The sequence below is a fragment of the Uranotaenia lowii genome, chromosome 2 (genome assembly GCF_029784155.1).
Source record: "Uranotaenia lowii strain MFRU-FL chromosome 2, ASM2978415v1, whole genome shotgun sequence".
NCBI classification, from domain to species: domain Eukaryota; kingdom Metazoa; phylum Arthropoda; class Insecta; order Diptera; family Culicidae; genus Uranotaenia; species Uranotaenia lowii.
Genome location: NC_073692.1, coordinates 185,545,185 through 185,568,852, shown reverse-complemented (window position 1 = coordinate 185,568,852; position 23,668 = coordinate 185,545,185). Strand labels below are relative to the sequence as shown.

At 38.1% G+C, this 23,668-nt stretch overlaps 1 protein-coding gene across 1 annotated transcript; it reads right to left on the bottom strand.

Annotated features, from left to right (window-relative positions):
• Nucleotides 1-145: 145 nt before the first annotated feature.
• LOC129742157 (E3 ubiquitin-protein ligase MIB2) lies at nucleotides 146-23,440 on the bottom strand (the record flags this gene model as incomplete). Its single annotated transcript, XM_055733998.1, has 5 exons — nucleotides 146-2,025; nucleotides 2,091-3,280; nucleotides 3,351-4,005; nucleotides 12,405-12,706; nucleotides 23,049-23,440. Coding segments are annotated over 5 exons (3,336 nt in total), but the record flags the coding sequence as incomplete, so codon positions are not given.
• Between the last annotated feature and the right edge of the window lie 228 nt (nucleotides 23,441-23,668).

Sequence of the window (23,668 nt, the reverse complement as noted above, 5' to 3'; positions counted from 1 at the left end):
TTTTAAATTAGGTATCGTTTTTATAACACTCACTACACAAACGATTAAAACCAATGAAAACATAAGACACATCTAGAACTAATTATTTGAAAATTCTATTAGGGATATACGGATTTTCGGACACAGTAAAAAAGTACGGTACAAATTATTTTTTGATACAATGAAATAAATATCAGTTTATTAATGGGTGTGTGTATGTTTCTTTTGCCTTCTGTGCGTACAAACAACGTCATTCACATCTGTTTCAGCTTAGATTATGCATCAAATAACAATCGAATACGTGTAATTTTGCTTTGCTTTTTTCGCGGCGTAGCTTACTTTCAGTTTTTATTTCGTCTTCAGTGTTTACAATATTTGCTATAGATCTTCTCTGAATCTTAAAGTTTGCCAATATTCAAATGGTTTGTGTGTATGTGTCCATAGACTTGTTTGTTCGATTGGTTTTTTTTTTTAAATATTATTTTAGAATAACAACAATATCTTTTTTTCGAGAGAAATTTGAAAGGAAATAATAATACAATTGAGCTGTAGTAAAACAGAAGCGAAAAAACAAAACAATATAATTTATTTCAAAGCTTATAAGCGATCAGCGAACATAAAATTAAATAATTTAAAGGTTATAGATAATTGACTATACAAAATACAGTGAAGAAACGTGCTTGCGTGAAAAGTGCGTATAATGCGAGTGCTGGGGTGCGCGTTTCTCAATGGCCACAATTCAAGTATGGAATTTCAAAGTGAGAAGGTGAAAAAGCGAGTGCTTGTTACTGTTGCTTTAACGGCGAGTGAGTCAACAACACACCGTTTCATAAATGTGTATATCCAAGACAATAAGCTAGCAAGCTGGCTGTATATAAAACGATGATATTCATGATTTTTTTTCCTAGTTTCCATACAAATTATCTTTTTTTACGTTAGAGTCTTTGAAACACTTTTTTGCAGTTTTCGGGATTTCTTGGAAGAACATGCACATAAAATCACTTATCTGTGGTAATAGATTTGCTTATTTACACTTAGTCTGGTAGTAATGATTGGTTTGTCGATTTTTGGTAGATAGAAAGGAAACATTTGTTAAGAAAACACTATCTAATGTGAAAACGGCAAAGGTGCATTAAGAAAGGGTTCCTTGAGTAGCGAAAGGATGCCGAGAAGAAAATCGAATAGTTTTGAGAGTAAAGATCAAGTTTTTGGTAACTTCACTGCCCCGGATTTTCAGTTTTCTCTGCTTTTAATAGAGATTGATCTTCTTCGTAATTGTTTTCCGACACATGTGACAGATTTTTAGCGTTTCGGCACATTTAGAGCAAGCGCCATGTCCACACAAGAATGCCACATTGCGACGGCGTTCCATGCAGATACTGCAGCAGTGTGTTTCTTCAATTTCTATTATTTTGCTCTCGAGATAGCGTAATCGGTCGGCCGATGGTTGTCGATTGTCTTTAACCGCATTCATCAGTGATTTTCCGGTTACAGTCAGACGACGCTCGATGAAAACACCGCAGGACAGGCATTTCTTCATACGAACTCCACACTCTTCGCAAGATATCTGATGCTGACAGGGCTCAAATATGATCAACAGTAAGGTTTCGTTACACACAATACACTCCTGAGGCAGATGGCAGATGACCGGTGGACTACTGCTGCCACTATTCAACCCAGCAATCGGAGGAGATCCAGGAGGATTTTTATCCGAATACTGTCTCCTGCTGATATGCTTGGATGAACTTCCTCCTTCAGGAGTACCCGCTGCCGGAATAACAGTAGGTGGCGATAAGGCTCTATTTGGTGATTGAAAACGTGCTGGACTATCTAACGGTACACTGGGACCAGATGAGGCTGCTTCATGACTACTGCTGTTGTTGGTTTCGATATTTATTCGTTTTGAATCATCATCGTGGGCAGCCCCAACGACATTCGGATGGTGACTCGGAATTGGAGGTGGAGTTGCTGTCACACCGTCCCGATTGTGTCCTCGATTTCTTCGGGCTGGCGTGGGCGGATTAGATTGACCTAGACCACTTGTACCTGTAAATAAAACGTTAATATGTTATTATATTTTCTCATTTTATGACAATATTTGAGAATATCACCTGGACTTGAGGCTCCTTCGGGCAGTACAGCCGAGTTATTGCCTTCGCTCTCGTCTAGATTATTACCAGCAATACTCATCGCTTCCAAATTAGAATGCAACTGATTCATTGGCTGCTGTTCATCATCTTCCTCTCTCGAGTTGTTTAGCGATCGATCTGAAGCCGGAGGAGCGGAAGCTTTTTCCCTCGCTATTCTATTCCTTTCGAGTCCGATTACAAAATCTTTTATGTGTTGACTAGGAATCCAATCCAAAACTCGTGCTCCTTTGTAATTCACATCTAGCGGACAACCTTCTTGCGACAGGAAACATAACAGTGCGTACATCATCCGATTTTCGTTGGTAATTGATGATATCGCTCGGAACATTTCAAAGATCTTTGGTGAATCGGTTTCCGAAACTTCCTGCACCAAGTTTGCTTTTTTGATGATGCACAGGTGCATCGCATTATCACCATCTTCATCCTTCGCAGCAATGTCGCATTTCAATTCAACCAATTTCTCAATCACTGCCATGTGCCCCTGAGAAACCGCTAGCAAAAACGGTGTCTGTCTCCTATTATTCCTAATATTAATATCAGCTTGGCCTTCCTTCACCAGCACCTCGACCACCTTCGAATGTCCGTTCAACGCCGCCAGGTGTAACGCACTGAAACCATCGTCCTTACGCACATTAACCAATTGCCTAGCCAACCGTATGATATTCCTTGCAGCCTGTACGTTACCCTTCAGCGACGCATGATGCAGAGCATTGAAACCTCGCTTGTTCCGTATAGTCAAATCCAGCGTTGAACAGTTGCACAACAGTTCCACTACTTCGGTGTTTTCTTTTCCGATAGCATCGTGCAACGCCGTATCTCCGTACGCATCCTGCACGTTCACATTTGCCCCAAACTCCAGTAACACCTTCACACAATGTGGAGGCTTCTTGTGGGCGGAAATGTGCAAAGCCGAACAGTGCGAAGAGTTTAGCACATCAATGTTTGCATTGCGCTGCAACAGCAACCGCATAATATCCGGTTGGTTCCCGAAAGCGGCGTAGTGCAGTGTAGAATCTCCCTCCTTATCGACCACGTTTACGTTTGCGCCCAACGTCAGAAGATACTTCACCAACTCTAGATGACCCTGATGTGCCGCCACTTGCAGACAGGTTTTGCCTCCACTCACGCAGTCCACTTCTCCGGTGTTGGCACTAAAAAGTTTGAAAATTAAACAATAAACTCCGTTTTCCCAACTTACCTATTTAAAGCCACGTCACTCACCTCAGATAATTCTGCACAAACTCCATGTTGCCCTGCGCAGCCTCCCGAACCAACCGATCAGCGGCAGACGTTCCGGACAGTCCGGAAAGTGGTGTCATGTGATGTTCGTTGGTCCGCTGATTGCTTAGATCCATCATACTGTTGGATCGCTCCGTGGCCGATGCTTGTGACACTAGAGCCCGCTCCAATTTGACACATTTGGGATTCACAGTCCAGGCCAGATCTTCATCCAGCTGTTGCACCCGCAAGTCTCCGTCGCAGTAGATCTTGATAACTTTGCCCGACTTGCCCAGTACATTGTGCATCGTTTCCACCCACTCGCCGTGGCCTTTCTGGAGCAGTTGCATTTTGGCAGCATCCGTGATGAAGGTAACAATATCGCCCACATTGAAGGTATAGATCCTAATTAGGGCGGCCGGGTGGAACGTCCACCGGTTTGCGCAGCCCTCGTACTGCACCCGGATGTCACCTTTGTCGGTGATCCGATGAACGATGCCGACTTTGTTCAGGTACTCGGCCATCCGAGGGTTCCATCCACCGTGCCCCTGTTGCAGTGCCATCAGCCTATCATCGCTAACGCAACACTGCACTCGATCGCCGACGTTAAAGCAGGATCGCACCGGTGGCGATACCGGTTGCTGCTCCTCCGGTTGACCTGGAAGAGAGAATTTTTGTTAAGTTTGGTTCTTTTGTCTATTAAGAAAAAACTACCTAATTCAACCGAAACGAGAATTTTATATTTAATTATTAAGTATTTAATTGTTTACGACCCGTAGTGGATCTCGGGGTAAGTCCGAGTAATCCGAGTTGTGCCATTCCCTACGAGTGAAACTAAGGGAAAATGCATGATCTTCTTATTAAATAGAGGAGATTATGAGAAAAGGAGTAGCATTCGGCCCCGAGTGTGTGATGAGGGTCAAGCGCAAGTTAAGAATAAACTGTACTAAATCGGCACCCGATGGGCTGAAGAATGGACCTTGAATTTCCATGAGGGGAGATCGAACGAGGTAGCCAGACCAGGGATGAGCAACCAGCGGCCCATGCGACCCCTGGAGACATGTTTGTGCGGCCCGCGACTTTTAAATTTAATTATTTTCTTGATTTTTTTTCTAGATTGTTAATTATCATAAAATAACAGTCCTTACTAAACCGAAAAACTATTTCGTTAAATATTAACATATTTTGCACGTGAAGTAAAATATTTTTATTCCCAATAAATGACGGAAATAAGGAATGTTTTATAATGAAAACTGGGTGAACGATTATTGATTTCTTGTCGACATTGTCGTAGCTTCAAACCAAAACCTCGCTATGGAATCTCCCGAATGGAGAAACACGTCACGTCGGTCCAAAACTCGTTTAAAGACTCTGATTTGACCAACCGTCATCCAACATCCAACTCCCACCAAATTTTCTTAACCACGATTTACAAATGTAGTAGTGATTCCTTTCCGCTTTTTGTCCAAGCTCACCACTACAAGCAATATACATTCCAACCAATCATAAATTGAACGTTGCGCTCCATCACAGTATTTAAATTGCCACAGTTCATTAAAACATGTATCTGCCATCACAGTATGCGAATTTTCAAACATACACATCCTTTTTATAAAAAGGAATATAAAGTCTGTTCATTGTTTTCATTTTCGTGCATCTATCTACCACAGACATAACTCAGCGACAAATTTCTTTTTGTCGACAAAAACTTTATCCTTATTCCCGTGATTCAACCCAAAAAGTTGTACAACTTTGCTTAAGACTGCGAAATGATTTGACTCACGGTTTTAAAAATATCAAAGATGATTCAATTAAGTTTTTGGCAAACTTTACGTTTTTTGCAGGTTTGCAAAAAAAATTATAGAAAGAAAACTTTTTTCTCATAATTCAAAATTACTCGCGGTCTTTGAGAAAGTTGATCCTTGAATCAATAAGTATTATTATGTTTCACTTTTGTCAAAAAAGTAACCAATTTGAATAGTTTATTTTTACCTATTTTTAAAGGTTATCTCAAAAACTAGAACAGAAAAAAAAACAAACTGAACATTCGGATTTAGCGCCCCTGAATAAGTCAAAATCAGTCCTGCACCTCCTTGCACCTCGGAAAAATGTGAATTATGTTGTCTTGTGTTTTGTGTGATGCTATTTTCACAAATTTCATAAGCAAATCTTGCTAAACATTGATTAAATTGAGTGATTTTCAAAATTAGTAATACACATTACAAAAGTTGGCTAGCGAACGGTAGACAATGTGCAACCTTCGGGTAGTGGTCATATCACCTCTTGTCTGCAACTCCGATTCTCTACCTCCCCGTGGTGCTAGCTGGAGTGCGAGCAACCTTAGCGGAGATCGGGTACCCAACCTCGGTGGATGCTTTGGTCGCATGCAAACTGAGTTAGGGGGCTTCGTACGCGTCTGTTCTCCATGTCAGGGGCAACGTGCGGAGTGCAACAACGTCCTGGTGGTGTTCGGGACCCAAAACAGCCACATCACGACGGTCCTCCTGCGAGATAGTGGGGTTAGCTGCGGGCCTTGCGAGCCTGTGACTACAAAAAACATAAGCAACGAACAACGAACAACAAATTTCGGATGGAAATCGGCAAAGACCCACGCGACGAAAAGGGACTAGCGATTGGAAACTTGGAACATGGAACTGCCGATCTCTAAATTTTGTGGGCAGTACCCACGTGCTCTCCAACGAATTGAAGAGCCGCAAATTCGACATCATAGCGCTGCAGGAGGTAAGCTGGAAGGGCTCCACGGTACGAACGTATCCAGATGGTCGTGCCATCTAGCAGAGCTGCGGCAACACACACGAGCTTGGAACAGCTTTTATAGTGATGGGAAAGATGCAAAAGCGCGTGATCGGGTGGTGGCCGATCAACTCACAAATGTGCCGGTTGAGAATCAAGGGCCGGTTCTACAACATCAGCATCATCAACGTACACAGCTCTCACCTAGGAAGTACCGGTGACGACAAAGACGAATTTTACGCGCAGCTAGAGCGTGAATACGACCGTTGCCCAAAACATGATATCAAGATCGTCATCGGGGATTTTAATGCTTAGGACGACCAGGAGGAGGAATTCAAACCGACAATTTGAAGGTTCAGTACGCACCAGCTGAACAACGAAAACGGCCTCAGACTTATAGACTTCGCCGCCTCCAAACGAATGGCCCTAAGTAGTACCTTTTTCCAGCACCGCTTTCCACACAAGTACACCTGGAGATCACCGTACCAAACGCAATCACAGATCGACCACGCGTTGATAGACAGCCGGGACTTCTCGGACATCATCGACGTCAGATCCTGTCGAGGCGCCAACATCAAGTCAGACCATTATATGGTTATGGTGAAGATGCGCCCAAAACTCTCCGTAGTCAATAACACATGAAAGCGGCGCCCGCCTCGGTTAAATATCGCACGACTGAAGCAACCTGAGGTCGCGGCAGACTATGTGCAATCGGTCGAAGCAGCGCTGCCGGCAGAGGGCGAGCTTGACGGAGCCCCTCTCGAGGACTGTTTGGATATCATCAAGACAGCCATCAACAGTGCTGCGGAGAGGGTCATCGGATTTGTGGAGCGAACTCGACGGAACGACTGGTTCGACGAGGAGTGTAGGAGGGTGATGGACGAAGAGAATGCCGCGCGGACGGCAGTAGTGCAAAGAGGCACCCGTCGAAATGTGGAAAATCAGCGACAACGGATGAGGCAGCGAGCCCGAATTTTCCAGGAGAAAAAGCGCCGCCTGGAGGAGGAGAAGCTCGAGGAGCTGGAGCAGCTGCATCGTTCCCAAGAAACACGAAAGTTCTATCAGAAACTCAACGCATCCCGCAAAGGCTTCGTGTCGCAAGCCGAAATGTGCCGGGATAAGGACGGGGGCATCCTGACGGACAATCGTGAGGTGATCAAAAGGTGATGAACATCTGAACGGCGCACATGCAGGAGATCAAGACGGTGAGGGAAGGAAGGTACATCGCCGGCGTAGCCAACGACGTAGAAGAGCCATCGATGAGTGAAGTTAAGGAAGCCATTCGCCAGCTGAATAGAAACAAGTCGACTGGGAAGGATGGCATCGCGGCTGAACTCAACAAAATGGGCCCGGACAAGTTGGCCGATTGCCTACACCGGTTGATAGTCCGGATCTGGAACAAAGAACAGCTACCGGAGGAGTGGAAGGAGGGGGTAATATGCCCCATCTACAAGAAGGGCAACAAATTGGACTGTGAGAACTACCGAGCGATCACTGTCCTCAATGCCGCCTACAAAGAATCCTACTGTTCCGAATCCTACTCCGCCGCCTAACGCCACAAGCAAACAGATTCGTGGGAAGTCATCAGGCCGGCTTCATGGAGGGACGGTCAACGACGGACCAGATATTCACATTACGGCAAATCCCCCAAAAATGCCGGGAACACCAAGTCCCTACGCACCATCTATTCATTGACTTCAAAACCGCATACGACACGATCGACCGTAACGAGCTATGGAAAATCATGGACTAGAACGGCTTTTCCGGGAAGCTGATCAGACTGATCAAGGCTACGATAGATGGAACGCAGTGCTGTGTGCGGATTTAGGGTGAATTGTCGAGTTCATTCGAATCGCGCAGGGGGCTTCGACAAGGTGATGGTCTATACTGCATGATGTTCAACGTGGCGCTAGAAGGTGTTATTCGACGAGCGCCGAGCAGATCCAGTCAACTTATCTGCTTTGCCGATGACATTGATATAGTCGGCAGATCATCTGCGGCGGTGGAGGAGATCTACCGCAAACTGAAACGCGTAGCAGGAAGGATTGGGTTGATGATTAATACGTCTAAGACAAAGTACATGCTGGCCTGCGGATTCGAGACCGAACGAACCCGCTTGTCCAGCAATGACAAGGTCACAGACGACGGCGACGAGCTGGAGATAGCCGAAGACTTTGTCTATCTCGGCTCACTGGTAACCGCAGACAATGACACTAGCCGTGAGATCCGGCAGCGAATTATCAGCGGAAGTCGTGCCTACTATGGACTCCACAAGCAACTGGGGTCGAGAAGACTTAGCCCTTGCACGAAGTGTAACCTGTATATGACGCTTATTAGACCGGTTGTTCTCCACGGACACGAGACTCAAGAGTGTTAAGAACCATCTTTGGCGGCGTACAGGAGGACGGAGTGTGGAGGCGAAGGATGAACCACGAGCTCGCGCGACTCTACGGCGAACCCAGTATCCAGAAGGTGGTTAAGGCTGGCCGGATACGCTGGGCGGGACATGTTGCGAGAATGCCGAACGACTGTCCTGCAAAACAGGTGTTCGCTACGAATCCGGTAGGAACAAGACGAGCGGGGGCGCAACGAGCGAGGTGGTTAGACCAAGTGGAGCGTGATCTGCCGAACGTGGGGTGTCCGAGAAATTGGAGAACGGTTAACATGGCCGAGTGAATTTTAGGAATTATGTCCGTCAAGTTATGTCGTGAGACGGAATACTATGTAAATAAAAAATAACATTACAGGATTTTCAGTTATGTCGTGAGACGGAATACTATGTAAATAAAAAATAACATTACAAGATTTTCAGGATTTAGTCTATAAAAGCCTATCCCAGAGGTATCAAAATTAAATTATTAAAATTATGAAATCTGTAAAAAAATTCTAGAATAAAAAATGTGAACTGTAAAATTGACAAATCAGGTTCAAAATCTGTTAAATTATGAATTTTTCATAATTTCGAAACCTTGCTCCACATCTAAAAAAAAATACTCTCTAAACATCTCTAATACAATCAATTAAAACATTTAAGTTATTGAAGAATGAACAAGATTTAGTGAAAACTTCAATTTCAGCTGGTTTAATTACCTTAAATTTAAAAAAAAGTTTATGAAAGTAGGTACGTGAATTCGTTTTATTTGTCCTTTTCCAGTTTTGTGTTTGTCATAAATTTGTCGCTATAATAAATTACATAAAGCTCTGCATACTAATATCATTACCAAAACTTTATTTGATTGCCGCTCGCCAAAAGCATTTCAAATTAAAAGTGGCCCGATGCTTCAAATGGTTGCTCACCCCTAAGCTAGACTAAGACGAAATGTCTGTCAGTTTTCCGTTCTATTAATATTTAATCTTTATTTGTTCAAACGTATTCAAAAGGTCGGACTCTTCAACAATGTGCCCCTATTTCTAATATGTTTGTTACATAGCTGCTCATTTTTTTTAAGTTTCGATTCAGCACAACCTTTTTTAAGAAAAAAAAATGAGCTCCTGTTGAAGTTTCGAACATCCTAGTTTTCGAGATGTTAGGTAAGTAAAAAAACTATCTTATTTCAACGGAGCCGTTGAGCCGCCGTGACGGTTTTGGCTCCCTTTCTTACTAAAACAATACAATTGAAATGAGTACTCGGCACAAAAAATGAGTTAAAATTGCCTTAATAAAATTATTTGTAAATAAAAAAAAAACTTATCCCTTCATCCATATTTAAGGTCTTTTTTCTCCAGAGATTAGTAAAGAAAGGGCACTATGGCACAAAATATTAAATTCTTCTATCAATTACCGCTTTAAAACTTATTTACCAAAACTTAACGTATTCAAGCGTATTCAAGTTAATTAATTTCAATGCTTTTTTATATTGAATAATATCCAGAAGCTTAAACATAGTTTATTTTCCTACGACGTTTCGTTGATTCAAAACAAACACATACACAAAACATTTTTGAACAGAAACAGCTCAGAGCCCTGAAAAATTCTCAACTTTTCTCCACACTATGCTCATGAGATTAGAATTCCGATTTTTTATCGCTATCCCCGAATGATTTCCCATTTTGAAATAATTGACTATGGGTTGAATTTTTTTGAAAAAGTTAGGATACAAGGTTTTTGTATAAAAAAAAGACAATCTATAGAGAAAATAAACAATCTATAAGAAAATTCCTGGTTTTTACACGGTTTTCGCATACCATTTTCAATTCTCGTTTTTCCCGGTTCGCTGACCACAATGCATCATGATAAAGTATGATAAATGTCAGGCCCGTGCGAAGGACCCGTCCATGAGGGGGGTTTTCAAAATTCAAATTCAGCCAAAAATAACAACAATACCAAAAATACATACAACAATTTTCATACTTATGATAATCACACAAACTGAAAAAATCTGAAGTTCAAAGTAAAAACATTATCTACAATTGCGTTGAAAAAAATGAAATCGTGAAGCAGCGCACTCGCTTCCCACTTTGACCAGCTGCCATTTCTGTCTGGGTTGATATTTTTTCATGAAATTTCTTCAAAAACTTGTTCAACTATCTTGCTAACATTCCACAAAATTAGAAGACTGTACTATAAATGAAAAAAAAAAAGATACAGCTATTCTTGTGATAAAGAGGAAGTTGAGATTGCTTCACAAAATTCGCTGTATTTTTGACAATTTTCATTGAAAATACTTGAAATTTGTCCAACAGATGTAAAAATGGATAAAAATCATTAGACGCGGTCAAAAATGGACCGGATTAAAAATTAGGTTTATTATCACCTTACAGGCAATTTTATTCTCTTTTTGGACAGATGTTTGTATGGAAAATATCGTAATCAATGGTTTTTGAGATTTTTCTTCACAAATACAAAAATTTGCACCAAAAATGTTGATTATTGATAAAAATTTCAGATAAATTATGGTAAATTAAAAATCCTTATCGATTATAAAAATAATAAATATAATGAAAATAAAAGAAACAAAATTTATAAATTTATAAATTTCAATCGAAGCTTTAAGAATTTAAGATTTTAAGCTCTGAATATTTTGTCAGATTTAATTGGAATATTTGGTCCTGGAAAGGATAGAATGTGGAAACTACAATTTTCGTATTAAAAACCTAGTTTCAAAGACTTTCAAACAAATTATGTTTCTAGAACACAAAAAATCAGAATTAAAAAATAACACACTTTTAAAAAATATTTCATAAAATTTTAATAGTACAACTTTAAAATTCGGTATGTTTATTTGAAATTTTAAACAAAATATGAAGAATAAAATGATTAGTTTTTGAACGTTTAAGAAGTTTTTTTTTTCAATAAACTCGTCTTACCATTTTAAAAACTTTTTAATAGAATTTAATTGATAACTCAAAGGAACAGCATTTTGGTACCTTTGATTGAATGATTTATTTGGTAGATTTAAGCGCGCTGAACTCGTTTTATTGGAAAATTTAGTTTGTCACCTTGCGATTTGGTTATATGGAGTTTAAAAGCTTTAAAATGTATCAGTTTTAAGTGAAATCAATCATTGATAACTGATGAAAAAACAAATCTACGTTAAAGAAAATCTGATTTTGAGTTTGTTTATTATTTATTTAGGGAATTAAGGAATAATATTTTGAAAACGATGATACATGATCTAAAAATTTGAATTCTACAGTTATAAAAAATTGGAAATATAACATTGCAAGTATTTCTGACACTACTAAATAAAGTTTAAATAAAATTGAATTAATTAAACAAATTTGTTTAAACCTGCAAAACGACTAGATAGTGTTTTTGAATGTCAAGTTTAGAGTCTCAATACAATATGTTGATTGAATTGCAAATAGAAATGAATAGTTAAAAATTAGTTAGAATTCGTAAATGGCATGTAAGTAATTTCGTAAAATGAAATGTCTCAAGTCTATGATGAGTTAAGACTAATTTCCGCCGGAGGCGAGAAAAAATTCTGACTTTCTTGTTTACACTTATTTAACACCTTTTAAAATCAAGTAATTTCCCTTTACTACGTTGAAAATTTTACTTGGAAAAAATCTCCATGGGGGGGGTTAAACCCCTAAAAACCCCCCCGTTCGCACGGCCTTGATAAATGTGTTTTGAAAATTTTATTTATCAAATTGGGTAAAAAACGCTACTTTTGTTGGCTCTCAAATACTACCAAAAAAAGTTTTAATTGAAATGTGGGGTTTTAGAGAAATATTTTTAAAAAAATATATGAATGCTTTATCCCAAATTTCAAGCATAAGAGATAAATTGCTCAAAGGATAGTAAAAAAATAGTATAGTGTAGCTTGATTGAATCGATTGACAAAATTCCCGACTCACCCAACACTGGCATGTGGTCCTTGTAGAAGTAACCACCGACGGCCGGTTGCACGTAGCGCAGATCCACGTTTCCCTTGTGCCCCAACCGGTAGACGTTGGTCGATCCGGAAGCCCAGGACACGTTCGCTACACTTCGACAGGATTCGTTGTCCCAGCCACGGATTTCCATAACCCGCCCGGTTTTATTTGGGCCCCCGTCCTGGTTGTTCCACTCCCAGTCCGGCCCACGGACGACACGTGCTCCGACAAAGATTCCCTTCAACTGTATCTTCACGGCACCTTTTCGTGGCGGAACGCGAACACTGGTAAGGAGAAGAAAAGGAGAAATTTTAGATGTAAATAAGTTTATCGATTTAAAATCTTAGTTAGTTACTGGATAATGGCACTCTCTTCAAGCTAACGGTAATGACTTCGAGCGGAGAAAACCCTTTTGACGAAAGTGCAAGTCCTAATAGTAAGACAGCAAAAAGCTATTCAATTAAGTAAAGGTATCCACACACAATGGAAAAGCATCTCATATCTTGTATAATATCTTTGAAAACGAAAGTTACCCAAAATGTGCGACGATGCGTAACGAGGTACAAGCTAAACAAAACTCGCAAATTAGCCGATACACATTGGCTTCAACAACGGCAACAAAAAATAGCAGGACCAGCTTTTAACTTAAAACAAATGCTTGAACATTAATCACACACGTTGTAGGTGTACTGTTTTAAACCAAAGATAGGTACGACGGGCAACTTTCTTTTGCGCCAATTCGATTGAAACAAGTCTTAGATTGTAGCCCAACTCAAAATGTGTAAAACACTTCCAAACCGGATGTTTATCGCGGTTCGTCTGTTGGATCAGTCCAATCGACCGAACGCCTGGCTGGCACTGGTGATGCGCAAAAAATTTAGCGCAGCATCACCTCCTCGCAAAACATCAATCGTAACAACCATAACAACAGTCTGTGGAATGACTGACTGGCTCTGACTATAGTCTGAGAACAGCGTCTTTCCTGATGATTCGAATTTGTCTGTCCGAACGAAAAAAAAAACCGGCTTCGAAGGCGTAAGTGGAAATTCCCGAATGTTTAATAGCGCACCCGGCAGATCGAAGGCCGCCTGTGTTCGAAAGATGGGATGATATGGAGGATGTATGTCAAAACATAACAGGATAAGCGATTGTGCACTGTTTGATATTTTTTTGCTGGTTTTCCAAAGTTTTTAGCTCATTTCAAGGAACAGTATCAAATTCCCAACCAAAACGACTAAATTAAGAAACGACCCATAGGGGGTTTTCCTATCATCGTCAAAGTGTGACGAACGTCTGTCACAAATTTGAATTTGTTCAGAACAGTTGTTTAAGTATTCTTGAAGCGACATTTGAAACATGCAATCGAAATTTCCGAACCTTCTATGCTATATCTAGGAATTTAGGTTTCGTATTCAAATAAACATTGTGCCCCAATAAAAACAGTAAATTTTGTATGTTTATTCCCCACTTATCATTTCAATGATCGTTGTTTCTCAAGGTTTGGAAATTCAACCCGATGAGAAGTCGCAAACCTCAAACTTCGGAATGGAACGAACAAAATTCGGCTCACCGAACAGTTGAGCTAAGCTAAGTATTCGGCCGAATAATTAATTTTAAAATGTATACAATAGCAGATTTGTCTAATTTTTCAAATGATATTGGAAGATTTACACAATATCCAAAAGTAATGTTGAAAGTTACACAATCATCTTAAACTTATGGTTCAAGTAAAACATCTAAGGTGTATCTGTGTATCTTTCACTGTAGATCGTACAGGAGAATGCTGAGTAATATCGCTTTATACTTTGATTATTATCGTTCATTCCAGATTTTTTTTATATATCCAGGCTTGCCCATTAATCCTATAAAGAATTCAAGATAAGCCAAATCTGGCCGGGTTGCCCAGTTATTGTTTAAAACATCACGGACGGACCGGACTTAATTCAGATTTTATGCTAAATCAAACAAAACACTCAAATTTCTCATTATAATTTTTAGATTATGTGTTCAAAAAAAATGTTTTAATAATTTCAAGAAGAACTTAAATTTTTGTATAATCCTTAGATACGATTTTAAAACTGCAGCTTCTTCAATGAACACTTTGAATTTCAAAAAAAAAAATCTTTATGTTCTTGTTGTATGTTTTGTAATATTAAATGCCCAGATTTTGTTCAGATTAGCCCTTTTTCAAATTTGTCGATTTTTAAAAACGTTTTTAATAGCCCAACCGTGTGGTAGAAAGTATAGTATGCTTGAAGGTAAAGATCATCGTTGTTTTTGACAAATATTTTGAGGATATTTTGCACAAATTCGACCTTTATCTAATTCAAAATCAAATAGGAATTTTAAATTTTCTTGGCACCTGTTTCGGTACGTTTTGTGCCAGATTTCACAGGAACCCAATCTCTTCGGTGAGAAACGCTTTAACGAAAAACCATCGGAAAAAAAGAAAAAAGAATGTTTCAACATGTTTTATACAGTTATGAAAATCAAGTTATTGATGGATAAAGTCTAAATTTTGATAACTTTTACAAAATAATTAACTACAAGTATATAAGTTTTTTTTCGCAATTTGAATAAAACGTTTTGAAGCCGAAAAATACTGATTCAGTGTAGAAAGCGAATTTGTTTATTTTCTATGAAGTTGTTTAAAAAAAGCGATCAAACAGTCGCAAATGAATGAGTTCACATCACAAAAAAAAACATTTCTAATTTTACGTAACTTTAAATGTTTCAAAAAGAATAAAGATTTTCTTTGAAAATGACGAAGCTATTCTGAAACACTAAATATTATAGAAATCGGTTGAAATCCAGCTGAGTTACATAAGCGCGAATGAGGATTGATGGCACCATTTGATTTTTTGTAAAAATTGCTAAGGAAAATGCGCTTGAAAGCTGCCTTGAATCTCCAGATGGTCGGATATATACAAATCGAACATAATTTGGTACATTTTTCTGAATAATTCACATATTAAAAAAATGGTTAATCGCTGCGATGAACTGATTGTTGCTTTCAACGACTTTTTTCGGCGAGAAATAAAACAAATTACTTGCCAGTTGGTCCAAACGTTTCGAGCTACTTTTGTTTGTTCACTCCTCCTCAGTGGACCTCAAATAAAATTTATTTTTTTCCATTTCACAAAATTAATTAACTTACTTAATTTACATCCATCTGTCAGTGTTCTGATCTTGGGAAAAATGGAGTTGTAGGCTGTTTTCAAATGTTTCATATTAAAATAAGAAGAAACAACAAACAGAAAGATTGAATAAGATAATTAAAATTAAATTATTCAATCTATAAAACATGAAAACCAATGAAAACTAGCAAATTTTTTTTTGTTATATTTTTATCACACTGAGAACCGCAAAAATCATTCAACGAGTGAGAGATTAAATGTACATTCAACACTGAAAATGAAATTCAACACTTCGGAGCAGTTGTGCTCAGGATAACAAAAAGCATAAAGTAAATGTCGATGTGCCTCAGATTAGGTCCTTAATATGATTTAATACTAGAATTGGTCACCCTATCAGTCTCTTCATTACCAATTCATCACTATGAGTTGAAACTCAATGCAATTGAAAGAACTACAATTTTTTTCATCAAAATTCCTTGATCCTGATAATAATATAGTTATGAAATCATAAACAAAAATTTATGAACTTTCCAAATAACTTGCTGTGGTCTGTAAAACCTGGCATTTTTATTATTTCAATATGAGCTCTCAATCTATCTGAATAAAAGAAAAACAAAAAAAAATAAAAATAAAAATTAAAAAAATTCATATCGATTAAGAGTTTTTAAATACGACTTCAACCAAATTAGTTATGTTTGAAACACCCATTTTTAAGGAGCATCTGATAGCAGACATTTGGACGATTTCAAAATGGTATAATTTATGAAAATCGGTTCAGTTGTTTTGATTTCATAACCAAAACAATAATCCGGGTCTATATGACTTTAACCGGCTATTTGTCCTTCTTTTTTTGCTGAGTGACTCTTGTAACCCTATTCAAAAACAAAAAAAAAACGAGAAATTGTAGAACTCATCATAACTCTGTTTGTTGTTGTTCAATCAAAAAAAAATACGTCTATCAAATTGTGGGCTTCTTGCTCAAAAACATTGAAATTCTTTTTTGATCAGAGAAAACAAAATTAAATTGATATGTACAGAAGTCAAAAATGATCAATTCTTGCGTGAATTCATGTCTCAAAAGTAATCGAGCACAACACAAACATATTAGGGGAGATGAGGGCATAACGAGCACCCAGGGCATAATGAGCACTCCTTTTTTCTACATAAGTACGTATTTTCTTAAACAAATTTTCATGAGGACTTGTTTCGTTTTACCTCTAGTATTAATTTTTCACCAAAAAAGAAATATCCTTTTCATCTTTACAGAAATATTAAATAATAACCAGCTAGTTTCTCAAGTGACGAAAATATTATAATTTTTGAGCACCACCAAATAAGCTTTTATGACCTTTAAATCATCTTGATCTGAAATGTACGCACTGCAACATGATCTACACATTGTTTCTCAATTTTCAACATCATAAATTTTTTGATTTTTCACTTCAATCAATTTTAAAACACTTTTTTACTTTAATTTGTTCACTAGAGGCGAACAGAGCACTTTCAATGAAGGCATAATGAGCATTTTCTACCGGGGAATCTAGCAGCGAATTCAACTCGATGAAGTCAACTGAATAATATAGCTACAGCTTGACTTGTTTCGTCTGTCGATTTGGCCTATTGGTAAGGTGTCGGAGAGGTAATCAGTAGACTCGAGTTCGATTCCTGTTCGAGGGGATTTTGTTTTGCACATACCATTCATGATTGATTTTTTTTATTGTTACATTATACGGCTAATAGCATCAAAGCATCATCCGTCAAACAAAACACCAGAAACATAATGTATGAGCATATGTTAATTCTTTGAATTCTACAAACAGACCTAGATTATTTTGTTATTGCTTTGTTTGATAAATCTACGCTTCACCGTTTAGTGCAATCATTATCATGAATAATAAATGAAAAAAAAAATCACATCGACCAGGAATCGAACTCGAGCCTACTGATTACCTCACCGACATCTTACCAATAGGCCAAATCGTCAGACGATACAAGTCAAGCTGTAGCTCTTTTACTCAGTTAACTTCATCGAGTCGAATTTGCTGCTAGAATCCCCGGCAGAAAACGCTCAATATGCCTTCATTAATGGTGCTCATACTGCCTCGGGGGGTTTCTCATTATGCCTCTACAGTGACTGGTTTTCAGCTTCCGGCAAAATTTTTACAAATGCATTTTTAAACGTTTTTATCTACTTTTTCAAGTTTCATCCAATTAGGCAATAGACTATTTGAGTGTCTGAACACGAAACAATGATGTAATTCACATATTACAGCTGTTCTCTATGGTCAAATAAGCGTTTTCCTTAAGGTGGCCATTATGCCCCCATCTCCCCTAATTTTTTTTAGAGACCAAGTCATACTCATTTGAATGGAAATTAAATTTGCTACTATTTTTCAATTCATCAGTGAATTGGTTGACTTCTAGAATGACAACAGTTCAGAAAAGTCCGAAAAAGTGAAATCTAGGTTTTTTTACTTTTATAGTAAGTGGAAGTAGGAAGAGCGCGGTGAAATAAGCAGAGTTAAAGCCTCACGCTTAAATGAAAAGGCAAGCTTAGATCTCAGCTTTTTTATGGATTAACACGTTCGTCGCCACGGCACCCATATTCGGGTGACGGGTGTATTTCCTGGGGGGCCCCGTCACATCAAAAAGCGTGTGCCGCTCTCTTACTTGAATTTACGGCTCAGCTTCGCCACACGTTTTAAATATGGGAGTTCTCTTTCTTTGCTTTCTCTCTCTGAAAATTTCTTTGGGCCCGGCTAGTAAAACTACCAAAATGAGCATGGCGACGAACGTGTTAAAGGTAAACAAACGCAACGAAGCAATCAACATGGCTGATTCTGATTATTCTAATAAACACATTGAGAGTAACCTCCACCTATTTAAAGCTCTTGAAGAGGTTTTTTTTACTCGTGCCGTGTCAATCAAAATAATATATGGTTAAACAATAAGGCTTAAACAATAAATCTCCAAGGAAATTCGTTGACAATAAAATTTATTGAGCGTTTACTAGAACTGAGGATGATTATCATCAGATATTGAGGATTTTTGTTGAGTTAAAAGACAGGCAATGCACAATGGGGAAAAAATTGTACAAACCGCGAAGAAATTCAATATTTTTCGTCCTACATGACCCAAATCTAAGAAATTATACTTTCCTTTTGTGAAAATTTCCGGAGAATCGATTGGACATAGATTCAAATGCCGCACAAGCTTACGAACGGAGATATAGTGTCTTTTTAACCCCTAATTCCCCTATATTTTGTAAACATTCCAGAAAAACACTGATTTGAACCAGAGAATTTTGAACGAAAACAGACTTATTGTGTGTAATTTTTTCTGAGGAATCGAATGAAGGCTGTTTTGGCCACCACACGCTTCAGAAAATGGAGTTATGGTTGTTTTTACCCTCAATTCCCCTATATTTTTCAATTATTTCAGAAAGAAAGCTTGTTCGGACTTGAAAATTTAGAACCAAATGGGTTGGATCCTATTTTTTTTTTTTCGAGGAACCCAACGAAGGCTGTTTGAGCCACCGCACGGATTGGGAACAGGAGTTATAGCTGTTTTACCCTCAATTGCCCAACATTTTTCAAATAGCTCAGAAAAAGCATGTTCGGACTTGATCATTTTGAACTAAATGGATTGTATTTTGTGGGTTGTGGGTGAGTTTTTTCCGAGGAATCGAATGAAGGCTGTTTGAGCCGCCGCACGCTTCAGAAAATGGAGTTATGGCTGTTTTGCCTTCAATTCCGCTACATTTTCAAATTGTTAAGAAAACGCATGTTCGGACTTGAAAATTGTGAACCTATTGGGACGTATCTTGTGTGTTTTTTTTTTTCGAGGAATCCAATGAAGGCTGTTTGAGCCACCGCACGCTTTGGAAAATGGAGTTATGGCCTTTTTCACCCTCAATTCCCCTACATTTTTCAATGATTTCAGAAAAAAGCATGTTCGGAGTGGAAAACTTTGAACCAAATGGAATGTATCCTATGTAATTTTTTCCGAGCAATCCCACGAAGGCTGTTGGAGCCACCGCACGGATTGGAAACAGAAGTTATGGCTATTTTACGCTCAATTTCCCTACATTTTTCAAATAGCTCAGAAAAGCATGTTCGGACTTGATCAGTCGAGACTTATATTATGCAATTTTTTCCGAGGAATCCAATGAAGGCTGTTTGAGCCACCGCACGCTTTGAAATATGGAGTTATGGCTGTTTTATCCTCAATTCCCCAACATTTTTTTTATGATTTCAGAAAAAATGTAGGGGAATTGAGGGTAAAAACAGCCATAACTCCATATTTCAAAGCGTGTGGTGGCTCAAACAGCCTTCATTAGATTCCTCGGAAAAACTTGCATAAGATGAGTCTCGTTGGGTTCAAAATGTTCAAGTCCGAACATGCGTTTTCTTAACAATTTGAAAATGTAGGGGAATTGAAGGCAAAACAGCCATAACTTCATTTTCCGAAGCGTGTGGTGGCCAAAACAGCCTTCATTCGATTTCTCAGAAAAAATTACACACGATAGGTCTGTTTTCGTTCAAAATTCTCTGGTTCAAATCAGTGTTTTTCTAGAATGTTTACAAAATATAGGGGAATAACGGGTTAAAAAGGCACTATATCTCCGTTCGTAAGCTTGTGCGGCGTTTGAAACTATGTCCAATCGATTCTCCGGAAATTTTCACAAAAGGAAAGTATAATTTTATAGATTTGGGTCATGTACGGCGAAAGATATTGAATTTCTTCGCGGTTTGTACACTTTTTCCCCATTGTGCAATGCTATCAAAACTCATAATAGAGCTTGCCAAGCTGAAATCCGAGTGATCCGAAGTGTAGCATAGATTTCAGATTTAAAGATGAAAGATCATTTTGAAATAGTATTAGAATATGGTATTTGGAAAATGTTCAAGAAAGAATTAAGAGGGACATTTTCCAGAAATCAAAATTAGAAATCAGAAAGCTGAATCGAAATTCACAGCATAGTTTTCTCATAGGATCTTAACTTCGCGTTCTATTAAAGTTTATTCATAGTTAAGACATTTGCTCAACCATTTACTGCACAATATCCGTTTCGTAATTTTAAAATACATAGAAAAAAAATTGGAACTGGAAAAGGTATGTGCGGAGCTCAGAAAACCCAATATTTTAAGAAATTTTCTATTTTTTCTTACATTATTCGATGAAATTTAAATCCCATTTATACCAGATTTAATTTTTTTTTATTTAAAAATGGTTTTATTAAGGTATTTTACTTAAAAAGTTTTTATGTGCCGGGAGTATTTTCCTATCTTTGAGTTGTGTTAACAGATTATCACCGCTGGTTTTTATGATTTAATTGAATGATTAATGCCATTTCGGTGAACTATACATTCTAATATTCTTCTTGCCGCACAAGACAATTTGTCCCACACCGTATTATTGTCTAGAAGAAGCAAAGTCGATAGGCTGACTTTGCATTGAACTATACAATGATCTGATCATGAAGGAATGAATAAACTTTAGAATTTAATAGGTTTGTTTATGGAAAAAACGAACCTTTAAGAATTTTTCCAGTTTAGATTCGAAATTCCAGGTTTTTCCCGGTTTTCCTAGTTCGTTTCAATTTCCCGGTTCGCTGGCCACCCATGATGATATCTATTATATAAAATTCTCTTGTAACGGTGTTTGTAGTACTACTCCTCCGAAATGACTAAACTGATGCTAATGAAATTATTTTAAAAATATTCTGTAGGCATGCGAATCGGTTTATATTGAATAAAAAAAGCAAAAAGTCGCATCAATTGTCCCATGTCCGTAATAACTAAATTTTTAGTTTTTTAATCAAATCAAAGTTCTGGCATCCAGTTTTTAGAGATTTTCTTTCCTTTGCTCGGTTTGTTTTTCGTCTTCATGGTCCATGGTTGTAGTTTGATTTCGTTCTCCTGGCTGTAAATGTTAACCGATTTTGATGATGTTCATACATCATACATATTCATACCACCGTCGAAGCATGCATAATTTTTTTTGGATCCATTCAATTTTTGAAAATCTACATTTCAATCGATTGTCAATGAACAGATAAAGTCAGTAAGTTTAAATCGTGAAAAGTCTTAAAAGGAGCCTCTGCACACAAAAAAAATGCTGCGATTCAGCCGAAAAACAAAATTTAAACATATTTTTTCTCCTTTAAATATCATTCTTTTCCATGATTGATTGAGTTACAGTTTATCGTGGTTTATCCATATGAATTTAATTTACACTTTTTGCAAATTAATAAGAATATAATAATTTGCAGAATAAAAAGTCGCCAGATTTCATGCCTTGACAAGTGCTGTTTGGTATCACTTCAAGTTGTGATGTGTCATGTCTACAAGTTTAGTACATGGCGAGAAAACCTTTCTGCATTGCAGTGTGAAGAAGGGAGCGACAAACGGAGTTCCATATAAATTGCGTTGTATAGTTTGAAAACTTTTCAACTTATCAGAGCTTCCATAAAAGTTTGTGGCAATAATCGAGATTTTATCAAGTAAAAGTAAGCAAAGTTATTTTGGTACGCAGAATTTGAGATCCTCCTTCATTTCTGAGTGGAGTCGGAAAATAAAAGGCAAGTCTTTATTCAAATTATATTTGGCTTAATCCGAAAATATATCAGACAAATAAAGCGACATGTTACGCCATTTAGATAATAAAATTTTATAGTATTTAGTCTGTGAGCACTTCTTGCATTGCAAGAGAAAAAGGACTGAAAGTCCATATCATTGAAAACAAAAATTGAAATAATTAGAAACTCTATGAAGCTTATGAACAAAGTTAGTTTTAGATCTTGGAAAGAGATCAATTCCAAGAAAATACTATTAAAATATATTTGTACTGATGTAAGAAACTTCAATTGCTGCTCTTTTTTATATTTGCTTCTAAATTATGTTGAAATTTGGTTTGAAATGCTGTCTAGCAAATAAAACTGAATTTCAATTGTTTTAACACATTTCATTAAATTTTGGAAGGTGTAGCAAAGCTCATCGGGTCTGCTAGTGTACCTATAAAAATAAAACTTTTTGAAACTTTTATTTGATCGTTGAGATTTAATGTTTTCAATTTGTAATTGTTTGTTGTAACCGTTTGATATTTGGGCGCTTATAATTTTAAACGAAAACAAAATGATAAACGCAAGTTCTATCGATCAACAAAAAAACACGTTGTTATTTTCCGCGCACTGTCACTTCGACTTTGAGCTTCCATAACTAATGACCTATTTTATTTATTTTTTTTTTTATTTTTCTGCGAAAGATACATCAACACTATTATTTCACAATATTTGAGGTATAGAAGTTATGGAAGTTCATAGTCGAAGTGACAGCGAGCGTGCTTCCCAATTCTATACAATTATGAACGGTACTGTAGCTGTTTCGAAAAATACTTATTTCCAGTTATTAGGCTTTGAAAACGATGATTGAAAATTAAATTTGAGTCACATTCACTCGTTAAGATTAAACTTTATGTTCGTACTCACCCAACCGAGTTCGCCGTCTGGTACCGGACGAAGGCGTGCTCTAGATCGTGCACATCGTTGCCATAACACGCCGCACAAAGATCATAGTTGGGACAATCGGCACACCGGAACCGGATCCCAGCAATCCCGGGCTTGTTACACCCGTCGCAGATGATGTTCGGATGCTTAACGCCGATCTGAGCGTTATCGACCACGATCAGATCGTACTGCTTCTGGTAGCCCACCCGATAATTGGTCCTGTGACCCGAATCCCAATTCACCACCACAGTTTTCTCCGGCGAGTGCGTCGATCCGGAACGTCCTATTTCGCACAGCGTTCCGACGTGACCTTCACCATCATCTGTAGCACAAGTTTTTCGGTGGGTTAAATTGAAAGAAAGAAATTTAGATCGTTATTCACACGCATTCACTGGGATAGTTTGTTCTCCAAAGGCAGATTCACAGCTCGATTGTGTTTTGTGGTTTCAGGCGGCATAAATCACCCAGGAAAGTTGTTCGGAAAAAACCTCAATCGGAAAAACCGCACAACGACGGCACCCCGAGTTTAAAAAACGCGACCGACCGACGACGCCTACAACGCGATGCGCATCCGATGCGCTCCGAAGCACAAACTAGATTAA